The following is a 12,665-nucleotide window of genomic DNA, read 5'->3' as shown; positions in this document are numbered from 1 at the left end:
TAAAATTTGGTAGTTGTTTATAAATAAGTGACGTAGGCTTATACCTACATGTATAAGGTATTTTTGTGTCGTATGTATAATGAGTACACACTAAGATGTAGGTACTAAGGCATATGCAGTACAAACACCTAGATTAAAACAAAAAGTTCTAAACTGTAAATTCACCGTTTATATGTATGATCGGGGATGGAACCCGGAACTTTGGCGTCAAACTGATACGGCGACCGTTTTGTCTTGAAGTGTTGCTAGGTAATAACACTTGTCCCCTTGTCACTTGTCCCTGTAGTTCCGGGACCAGAATAGGGCTACGGTATCCCCTGCCTGACGTAAGAGGCGACTAAAAGGGGCTTTCGGGGTTGCGGACGGCAAGTGTGGGAGCTCGAACCTCCCGGCTAGCGACCCCGGGAAGGACGGCGGTATGTGTTGTCGCATTCCGTCGTATACACCAGACGGTGTGGTGATACAAATTCACCTGGGCGGAGCCCGACGGGGCAGTGCGCTGAGAGGCCTCCGGTCGCGTTTCTTTGGAGATCCCGGAGTCCTCTACGCAGCGCCGAGGACGGCCACCTTGGGGTTTGGTGCGGTAAGAGTCCCACATAACCCTGTCGCTCCCACGGCATCGGGTACCTTTTGAAGGTTTCCCCCACGTTAACAAAAAAAAAGTAACAACACAGGTGTTTAACGAAGCAAGGGAATGCTTGTAGAAATTTACTGTTGGCCATAGCCCTGAAGTGACCAACGGCGATCGGTGTTGCTTAACATGACATATCATTTTCGACACAAGCCCCTCCAGAAGAGTTGTACGCGCTTCGATGAATTTTTAATCAGAACCTTGGGAATTGGTTTTATGAACGGTTGGCCACAGAATACCAATATAACACTGTAGGTGGTGACAATTTATTGTAGGCGTTGAAGTCGAATAATAATTGAAAAAGAAAAGAATTACGGATTCTTTAAATATTTTACCACTAGCTGACGCGGCAAACGTTGTGTTGCCATATAAATAAAAAAATGTTAAGGGTGAACAACCCTTATCACTTAGGGGTATGAAAAATAGATAGTAGCCTACTGAATATGCATATAAAATTTGGTGAAAATCGGTAAAGCCGTTTCGGAGGAGTACTGTAAGTAACATCGTGACACGAGAATTTTATATATAAGATAGATATAAACAACCGATTTAATTGAATATGACGTCCAACGTAGATTTCGAGAACACGAATCCGTGTCATGACATGCCATGGCGTGAAATTCCACGGCGCGCGCTTTAAATACCATAGTACGTTTTTACATCATGCCGTAGATATCTACGGTGCCTTACGTGGGTTTGTGTTATCGCCCTTATCAACTAATTATATTGTAATAATTTTGCGGTAGATTATAGATCTTCATGCGCGTCATTGACCATTTACCATCAGATGGACTGCTTGCTAATCTTTTTCTTGAATTTCATAAAAGAAAATCATACATTCGCCGTGAAGCAGAAAGTTTGTGGCTTGTGGTGTGAAATTGAAAGAAATAACAGACATGTACTTAATAGGCACGTAAAAGTAGACTAGTAGGTATGTACTATGTACATATTGCTTTAGCATCTCAAGTGAAAGGCGTCATGTGTAGGTAATGATTATTGCAAATTACTCATTTATACTACCTGAGAAACATTAGTGTCTCTACTGGTCAAGTGTTTTTCACCATTTGGAGGTAGTGAGCTTTCTACCATGGTGTTCTAGTGCGAATTATTCGAGATATTTTTTATGGTTACTGACCAACTGTCGATTTTTAAACAACCTAAACGTCTCTGATAAGTTTTTGTCGTTACGATTGTTACGTGATAACAGTATTTGTCTTTTTGTTTGCCATGGTTAATCTACGAAATGGCTTGACTGAATTTATGTTGTTGTGTATATAAATATATTACGTTCTGGCTTGGAAAGCTTGCTCGGCGGTGCGAGCAGACGGAGCCGAATGCATAACCTAGTTAAAATAATTATGGACGTGTTCATTTGTAGCTGTTTGTTCCGCTTATAATAAGCATATCTATTTCACTGCAATTTTAACTAAATTTCTAACAAGTTATTTCTAAAATGTCTATATTTATGTACACGTAAAATTATAGTTAGTATTCTTTGGTTTTGAGGCTGTTGGAGAAAGCACACAGGCCACTTTCACTGATGCTGTGCATCCTAGGCGGCTTATACACAACGATTAAATTTGTTTTGTGCAAAATATAACTAAAGAAAGGTGTTGCTTATCTTATTATTATAAGCGGCAAGAAACAATCGCAGTTGAGATCAAAAAATAATTATACCTACCCATTGATCTATAACTAAAGATCCGCCACAAGCGGGCAAAACTTGAAACATACAAAATACGGCAAGTGGTGTAAAACGACTCCAGCCAAGTCCAGTCGCTCTCGCGCGGCGTAGTAATACACACGAATGTTACTGAACACGTTAAACGTCATTATTTTGAATTTAAAGCCTCAAAATGCCTTCTTGTGCAATGCGTAAATGCAAAAATTATGCTCGAAATAGAAACAAACTTCATGGAATCACCTATCACACGTAAATGAAGAGAAATTATTAAATTTTGTTTATTTTTCGTGTTCGATCCGCCATGATTACGTGAGTAACCAGAAAGAGACAAAGTATGTTTTTGTCAATGAAAGTGATAAAGACGCAAAATGCATGGTCATAGATCAACAGAACAGAAGTGACATTTTATTGAATCTGACGATGTTCATATGTCGTATGTTATAGTTTAAGATCCCACTGCTTAATTTTTATATTAGTGTGTTTTTAGTCAAAATATAACATTTTATGGTTTATTTTAATATAAATAAAATCGATATATGGGAAATTCTGTATCCTAATGTTTAAATTTCCTTCGATACCTGTGGTAAATAATAAAAAATATTACCATAAAATTTATATAGGATAGTATACGGTATTTTAAAATTTCTTTAATTGAATAAATATTTCAATCATTAAGGTCGTATTTCTTCCTTAACCTAAACATAATTTAATAAACAATCTTTGTATAGCCAGAAATTAATCCTAAAAAAAACACGGTAAAATTAGAATCTTATATATAAAATTCTCATGTCACAATGTTAGTTACTCTGTACCTACACCTGCGAAACGGCTTTACTGATTTTCACCAAAATTTATACGCATATTCAGTAAGTCTGAGAATTGGCCACTATCTATTTCTCATATCTCTTAAGTGATAAGGGTTGTTCACCCTTAACATTTTTTTTATTTATATGGCAACACAATGTTTGCTGGGTCAGCTAGTACATTTATAAAATTTACACAACTTTGCAATTAATGGTCGTGTGTAAAATAAAACTGATAATAATAAACATAGATTAGTAAAGATACTTCGCCGCCTTGAAATTGAAATAAGCCACAAACGGCTTAATAGTAAGTCCTTTTTTGAATTCTTGACAAATAAAAACATTTTTAGAGAAAATTTACGAATAAATAACTAATACTGCGTAATTTACATAATAAATAAATAATTATTTCAAATATTTTAGAGACATATTAGCACGGAGACGTGGGAAAACTTTTTACGCAACTATTTCAATTCTCAAAACTGGGTACATTTTCTTGTTAGGAGTGAGTAATATTTACTAATCTATGATAATAAATATAAACAATTTTTAAATCATATATTTTAAACCAGTCGATACATCTGTATAGACACATTCTTTCAAATTATATTTTTATATAATAATAATTTATTTAGTTAAACTGTACTTAACATTTCTACGTAAACGACATACTAAAACTATTATCGACAGTTTTGGACATTTTTTACCTTCTGTTCCATTATTTCTTTGTCTTTGACAAGCATGCAGATCAATGGGAAAGCCACCATACGTCCCGTTTTTACGGGACAGTCCCTTTTTTCGATGCTTCGTGCCGTTGTCTCCGAAATGAACCGTTGCCATTGTCAATTAAGTAACAGTAAATAGTATAATTGTGAAAAAAAACATGGGGTGCTCCATTTATCAGTTTTCATAAAGCGCCCCACATTTTTTGCACAATTATACTATTTACTGTTCCTTAAATGATACCTATATTGAAAATTATTTTCTACTTTTTAGATAATTTTATCATAAAAGCGTGTTTTTTATTATTTTTAACTATATTTTTTCAAGTAAAAAGTATTTGACATAAAAAAATCGATGTCCCGTTTTGACTGAAGTAATCATTGGTCACTATATTCCATGGTCAATATTTACGTTTGCGTACACTTAAACGCAAGGTCAAACACTAGTTGTCTTTTTTTATCACATTGTTCTAATATCTCTGTCCCTTATAGAACATTTGTCTATGTAGTTAAAGGTAAGTAAATTAAAAAACGTGCATGTGTGCTATCAAAGCAGTTTCGCTCAAGTTTTCTCTTAAGTTAGTGGGCGTATAACGTGTCTAGTATAAAATGTCATTGTACCTACCATTTTTAAAACAAGTAACGTTGCGTTATAAATGTTTTTATGGTTTGTTTAGGTTACTGTGTACATTTATCCGCTTTTTTTAATTCAAAATCTTAATTGTTTAGGTACAATTTGTTGAAACTTTTTAAGTTTTATTATTCGTAATAAATCAATGACGGTTATTTGTAGTTTGAATAATATTTTGAAAACCCTAAATAACATTGTGCTTACTTACAAAGAAATAATAGCATACTTATGTACTGTACATCAAATAGTAGATATGATTTGAAAATGTACCTATGATAATTGATAAGGAACATTAAATTTGTGGTTAGATAGTATCGCTGGTGCTATTATCAAAACCTATCGATAATGATGTTTTTGATAAACGTTAAACAAAGACGCCATTGACCTTCAAAGCCACGACGATTCCTCTAATTGGAATAAACGGAGGAATTCAGACGTCATCACGTAGTGTGATCAATTAGTTACTTGTATCTAACAGAAGTTAGATTTACTTTAGTTACTATCTGTTATTTCAGTTAGATATATCTAACTGGAGTAATTGAAATTATTCCTCTACCAGCTAGCAATAGGTACGATCTAATTCAATGAAGATTGTTATCTAATATGCATATTGCATATGCTCGTAGTCCTTCTTCTTATACTTCTTCATATTATAGACACAATGATTAATGAGACACATTTTGTGTTTACGGTTTACAAAACTTGTTGAATTAATTTGAAATTGTTTTATTTGTAATCATTTCTCGTATATCTTTTTTCGAAGTTTTAAATTTTTACATAGGAACAAAAGTTGCCTATGTTATAAGCAAACTAATATTTTGAAAGACTATACCGTCGATGTAGAGACATGGATGGAAATACATATTATAACAATATGATTGAATATCTATTAAACTATTAATGCTTAAAAATTAATCCTTACCTTATAATAATCCGTACTATGTACCTATATCATTAATATAAATTATATTTTGCATTGCTGACAAGGTCAAATGTTATTGTAATTATAAATTAGCATAAATTGATCAATTTATTCCTCATTATATAATTATGAAGTTACGAACTTAAAATTAATGTCGAATATAAAAGTTCTTTGTTGTAAATCGCGATTGGTTTTATAATACCGATGCCGTTAACGGAAGAAATGGAAAAAAACATAATAACATTTTAACGGTAGTCGGTACATGTTATTAGGTATGACGTATGTAACTTGTTTCGATAAAATATAACAAAAAATATCAGCTTTTGTTATGGTTATATTTTTCTCCCTCACACCTTATATAGAATGAGCAAGAGGTGCATAGTAATGCCATTTTTATTATTACACGCTTTATAGTAGCTTCGTCTATAAGTATGATGTATATGTGTGTATATTTCTACGTAGCTATGTGTCAATAGATCGATTCTTACTCGTATAATATCATTTACAACGACTTCAATTATAAAAATTAAGCTAATTTGAAAATTTGTACATTTTTTGAACATCGATGACAATACAATAATACTTTGGCGTTGACCTGATGATGGGTCAGGGCCAGTAAAATTAGTAGTAGTTTTCTATAAGTACTATATTTTTTCACTACAAACTTTATTGAAACAATTGCTTAACATTATCGAATTGTATTTTGTTTTACTATTAAACGAAATTCCGATTGTCAATGTATAAACATGTCTATATTGGGTTAGTGAAATTAGCATAAATCACGTCGTAATTGCTACAGACCTTGCGAAAGATGTTTTCCGCTCACTGTCTAGTTAACAAGTAATTCCATATTAGTTTGCCACTTACGTATATTGTATGTTAATTATTAATGTAATGTAAAATGCACTTAATGTACCAATAGCTGAAACAATTCAGTGACGTGTAAAGGTTACCGCGGAAAGATTGACGACAGAAATAATTAATTATTCATTAAATCGATCGTGCTACGTCACTACAGCTAATGATATATGTAGATATCTATTTGGTAATAGATTATTAAATAGGTTCAGTCCATTAGCTTCCTATAAGTCTAATGTGGGTCATGCAGTGTCCTCCAAACTGCACCACCTTGGCCGATTTTGAATCACTCGATATTTCTAGATATAGATATACAAATATCGAGCTGCCTCTTTCAGGGTTATTTTATATCCATCAAGGATGCGAAAGCATTTACTTCTTATGTTGAGTTATGTTGTGTTGAATCATCATTGAGGGAACGAATGTATTTTACTTCTTATGTCGAGACGTAATCTAAAAGCTATCAAGGGTTTATTGACAACTTTATTCGCCAATCCTGGGAATGATTTAGACTGCACATTACTATGTCAGCTAGTGAGTAAAGAAATACTAAGTAATAATTCACTAGCTTAATATAAGATTATACACAGAACTATAATTATTTTAACGCTATATATGAGATTGTTTGCATAATTTAATCAGAGCATAAGATTTTACCCACTTTTACTGGACTCGTGGTATTGCCACCACCACAGTGGTAATACCACTAATAGCAATACACACATGTGCGCTATCAGCTACGAGTATATTCCTATTCGAGATTAATTATAAATATCAATGGGCAGCAGTACCACTTACCATCAGTAAACTACATGCTTATTCGCGACTTAAATCTCCCAAACAAGAAAGTTTCATGTTTACTTATATTGAAGTTAGAATGTTTTAATTTAATTTCCAGGAGCTGAAAACGTTCTACATGATATCGGTGACGTTGATATTCCTGGTGGCGATGGTGCTGCAGATCCCCCGCCTGGGCGTGCCCTACCCCGTCAAGATGTGCGTGTTCATCGGCTGGGCGGCGTACGGAGTTCTGCCCACTATGCATTGGACCTACACTATGGGAGGATTCGAAAATCCTATGGTTCAGGTGTGTTATGTTAGATATTTGAATGAATTATCGTACTGTTAACTGCCGAGAATAGATTATATGCAACTCACAAAGTTAAGCAACGTCGGGTGCGATCGATAGTTAGATGGGTGACCATCTAATTTCCATGTGCGCTTCGTTCTTTTAGAGTGTAAGTTAAGGCATCGTTTTTATAACAGTCCTACGTCTTGAATACCTACTTTAAGTCATTTATTATTGTCAATATTTTTGAATGGTAGTGTATTGCTTTTTGTTTGAGGTCCTGTTGAGCTTATATCCGAAAAGTGATATTACGCCATTACGTTGGTAATGGTGTCATAAATAATATAACATATTATGTGTAAATAATATAACATATTATGTTATATTATTTACACCATTACCAAACAAATATGTTTGTTTATTTTTCAGATGTTCTTCCCTAGAGTGATAGGGATGTATGTCATCAGCGGAACTGCTTTTGCTATCTACGCATTCAAGGTAACTATAAATCTACCAGGACAAAATAATTATAATATTTAAACTTGGTATTTTTTTTTTATTAATGAACTTAATCTAGTAGTAAGTTGTTAATACCATAAGGTAGGTGAAAGTTGTAGGATGAAAGACTTGTATGGAAGCTACCTGAAATCCGAAACTATTATTTTGTTTTATTTCAAAATTTAAATAAAACAAAGATCATGTCAGTACTCGTATAGAAGATTGAAATGTAATTTTATTTTCATGAAATTAAACCCGGTCATGGTGTTTGGACTTTTAAGGACGGGCAGATGAATGGAAAAGGCATAAATATGTGGTTTAGCTCAACTTAACATTCCTTTACGCCTCATACCTTTAAACCACAAAGGTTATATAATACCTATATTATACTTAATAGACCTATTGTGCAAGATTTACTGTTTCACGTCACACTAAATGATGTCGGGTAATTTTCTTTAAGATAGCAAAATTGCAGGATATACTCGTATTTATAGCCCTGATATATGATATTATTGTATGATCTTGTAGTTAAGTGTTTTGTAATGAGTTACGTCGTTTTATTTATTTGTAGAAATATAAAAGATTAATTATCAGAATATTCTGGTATCACTTTAAGAGTTCTAATTATTTAGCTTAAAACTAGATTAACAAAATATTTGTGAAGTATGATGTCGGATTGAAATGATTCAAAACCACAGAGCAACCTTTGAAAATATGGCAACAGTGCAACATATTTTACGTTCCTTGGTCTGAGTTTGTTGGCGGTTCAGTGGCACAACTTATTTCGTTAAAGCATCTAATTAAAAATGGCTTTGGCATATGTTTCCTACTAACACAGATAATAAATAATAAGTGAGAGGTCAATATAAAAATACTGTTAATTTTGATAACAGTCATAATGACAGGTCATACATACTAGGCCTTTATTTAAAATATATTAGTGTCTCAATTCTATGGGTTTCTTTTTACAAATCACAATGCACTATAGGCTCTATATGATATATCACATCTTTCAGAAAATCCACAATTACTTCTTCATTACACAATTTTAGCATATATTATGTAACTAAAACATTAATAATACCAATGAATTCATCCCCAGGTTCCGGAGCGCTGGTTCCCCGGGCGCGTGGACTTCGTGGGCCACTCGCACCAGTGGTGGCACGTGCTGGTGCTGGGCGCGCTGTACTACTGGCACAACACCGCCATGATCTACGTGCAGTACCGCATGAACCACGGCTGCGCTAACAACATGAGGATCTTCTAAACTAACACCGACTATTTATATTGGGTCTACTGAGAGCTTATGTCTAACAGTGGTTCATAGTGATGTATTGAACTGTGTGGTTTAGTTAACTGTAATAGCGGGGTTTGCGCTGATGTGATTAGTATGAAGCGCTAAGATAAAGGGTCTTAATTATGTTACTACTTTCATCAATTTCTTGGATTTCCTTCAGTATGTCTACACATGGTACTTTTTATTAAGCCATGTTCGTCAATAGACATAGTAATTAAATATACCCCTAATGCATAATTTTCTCTGCCTTTTTATAAGTATTCCTCTAAGGCACATTAGTTGAAAAAGTATAGTACATTAATTAACAAGTTTGTTTCTTTTAAATATCACATTTTGTCCCGATTTTTTTTAAATTGTAATTTTTATAAGAAATTAGGAGTGTATTTAATTCCTTATTCAGACCATAATATGTCATACGGCCAAACATTTCTACCTATTAAATGGTGTTTTTTCTTCGTCATAAAGTCATAAATTATTTGAAAAACCATCTCAAATTATATTATAGATATAATGCAATTATGTTTAGTAGATTAGAGTAACGGTGATAATGAAAATACACAGCAAGTGAGGTGCTCAATAGTATATTAATATTAGATAGAAAGAAGAATCTCATTAATTATACATGACAAAATTTGTATAATCTTTATATGGAAAAAAGTTAGAAATTTGTATATGAAAGTTTTTAATGCAATTTTAATTAAATAATATGTATTTTTATTATGATTCAAAGAAAACAATGACATGCTTTCAAATTTACTAAAATTGTGTCTGTAAATGATGTTTTATTTGTAAATATGTATTTTTTGATTTACTGTTTATTTATTTCAATATTATGTGCATTTACCCCATCTTTCCTTTTTATTTTACACTAAATAAATGCATAAAGGGACTTTAAATTATAGGATGTGAGGCTAAACCTCACATTATTTATTAGTAGTTATTTTTGCTCAATGCAGTTACCTTTAACAATTATAGTTATAAGTTATATAATATATTTTTTAATATTGTATATTATTATAGCATTTAATTATCATCTGTGATTTCTTTACTTTTCCATGATTTTTATGTAATTTTGTTTCGTATTGTAATTTGTTGGCAACTATAAGTATTTTTAAAAATAATATGGGATATACGGTTTGACCTAGGCTGAAAATATACGTTTTATTTACATCTGGGTGTTTTCTTTACATTTGTAGTTATAAAGTGCCTGTTATTATATTAATTTCTAGGTACTTACTCGTTTTTATGATTGTCGATTCGAAACTAAGTGTCCAATGGTCATAAACTAGTTTATTACTTTTAAGTGTCATAATACTTTCGTTTAATTATTATAAAGTATAATAACGTCAAGAAATTATGAAAGAAAAACATTCGTCACAATCATAGTAAAGCATAGATTAGTAAAGATACTTCGCCGCCTTGAAATTGAATGAGGCACAAATGGCTTATTAGTAAGTTCTTTTTTTGAATTCTTGACAAATAAAAACATTTTTAGAGAAAATTTACGCATAAACAACTAATACTGCGTAATTTACATACTAAATAAATAATTATTTCAAATATGTTAGGGTCATTTTAGAACGGAGACGTGGCAAAACTTTTTTACGCAACCATTTCAATTTTCAAAACTGGGTACATTTTCTTGTTAGGAATGAGTTATCTTTACTAATCTATGTAGTAAAGTAATATATTTTACTAGGTCACAATGGAGTATACAGTGTAACAGTAAGGAGTTAAAAATATTAACTTTTGACTCGGCGCAATTCATTCTGTGTACAACTGTTAAGTTCATATATACCTTTTGTTACACTAACATCATTATCGAAGGGTTTTAAATTAATTACTGCATACAACGGGACACTATCATGAATTGTTGTCGATTTATTACATTAATTCATAGAGTATTATTATATACATGTTACGTTAATTCCATATTTCCCGCGGTTTTAATTTTTCATGTCATGATTGGTTTCTGGTTGCGTCACCTTGCGTCACAGATAAATTATATTGCACAGTTACTTCAAAGATTATTAACAGCGAAGGACGTTGTCTATGATTTTATAATGTCTGTTGCAGTATCAAATTTATCGTGATATTTAAGTGTCTCTACTTGTCACTAGATGGCAGTACATATACAAAATATTTTTTCTACTCCTCGATAGATGGCGATATTAGTAATGTAAAAGTTTATTAAAGTATTGTTTACGTTTTAGTTTCTGTAGAAAGTGAGATACATCTATTCCATGAGGGTAGGTTACAAAACAAATAAGTCTAGAAATAGTGCCAAATAACTACTGTACACCATTTGTACACTTAAAAATATATAAAAAGAACACCGGTAAGGTAAACTAAGATAAGGTACGGTTGATCTTCTAAGTTTTGTTTTATAAAGTTTTTATAAATATCATATTTTTATAAAATATCATGTTTTTATAATTTTTTTATTTTTGTGATTTTTAGTGATTTTAATATTATGTATAAACCAGCAGTGACCGTTTTTGACCGTCGATGTAGCAACGGATGTAAGAAATGTGATGCAGCATGATTGCAGCCGCCACAACGCCTACCGGCTTTATAATGATGAGTGTTCCAAAATACTATTTGACCTGGTGCCTATGTAAACCTACCTCCATTACCCATCGTCGAAAGATTAATTTCCATCTATACCAAGTGGACTCGTGGTGGTTCATCACGATTTCCCAAAAAAAGGTTCGCAGAATTTCTTTGAAAACTCTCAAGTAGCTTTCAGCATTGTTTGCCGTTATAGCTAAAGAAATGACAAATTGTATACATTAATTAAAAGTTATTTTCGTTTGCATTGTCCCAAACAACATTTTTAGACCGCAAAAAGAATGAAACTGGAAAATATAACTTAACTGGGAATGTCGAAAGAAAACAGATAGGTATTTCAGGCCAGGTAGTTTTCCCGAGCCACAATTAGGAGGTGTTCCAGGGTCGAGTCGGGTCGCGTAATAAAATTAAGAAACGGCTGGGGAAAGGCGATGGCTCGGCGGCGTAAAACAAATCCGCTGCGAGCTATGAGCTCCGCACTGGGACGTCTATGGAGTATCGTTTTTGCATTATTATCTTTTAGATACGATCTTTCTAATTGCTTTTTTCTTAAAATTTTGATTGGCTGCAATGGTATAATGTAGTTTTAGTTAATTATTATTAGATTCTGCAACACCTTTTGTATTACTTTTAGGTTCAGATTTCTTCCCACTCACTAGATTGAGGCATAGACATTTGTATAAATTCTAAATTTTGAAAGCAAGTGTGTTTGTATAAAGTTTCGAAAAAATTAGTAGCTATCGCATACACTACTACTCTAGTAGGTATTTACTACTAGATGAAAAAATACTTTTATTTTAGATAGGTACCTAGTTTCCATACACATTGCACAGAAACACACATATTTTTACAGAATCTACGTTTTATCTTTAAGTAGTTAATAAAACCATTATAACTACTCACCTTTTGAAATTGTCAGATACGTAAAAACCAATTGTTCAGAAAGTGCAACTTTTTATAAAAATCTTAGCATTGTCGT

General features: G+C 32.6%; 1 protein-coding gene across 1 annotated transcript in view; it reads left to right on the top strand.

Annotated features, from left to right (window-relative positions):
- Positions 1 to 10,285, top strand: part of LOC140749420 (progestin and adipoQ receptor family member 3) — a 30,452-nt gene extending 20,167 nt beyond the window's left edge. The window contains exons 5-7 of the mRNA XM_073082450.1: positions 7,150 to 7,338; positions 7,750 to 7,818; positions 8,921 to 10,285. Coding sequence (XP_072938551.1) covers positions 7,150 to 7,338; positions 7,750 to 7,818; positions 8,921 to 9,085 — 423 coding nt within the window. The 3' untranslated portion in view covers positions 9,086 to 10,285. The remainder of the gene's footprint in view (positions 1 to 7,149; positions 7,339 to 7,749; positions 7,819 to 8,920) is intronic.
- The last annotated feature ends 2,380 nt before the right edge of the window (positions 10,286 to 12,665 follow it).

This window comes from Epargyreus clarus, unplaced genomic scaffold (genome assembly GCF_041222505.1).
Source record: "Epargyreus clarus isolate Ecla_fem2 unplaced genomic scaffold, WU_Ecla_fem_2.2 ptg000018l, whole genome shotgun sequence".
Classification (NCBI taxonomy): Eukaryota; Metazoa; Arthropoda; class Insecta; order Lepidoptera; family Hesperiidae; genus Epargyreus; species Epargyreus clarus.
This window is presented reverse-complemented; position numbering and strand designations above follow the sequence as displayed.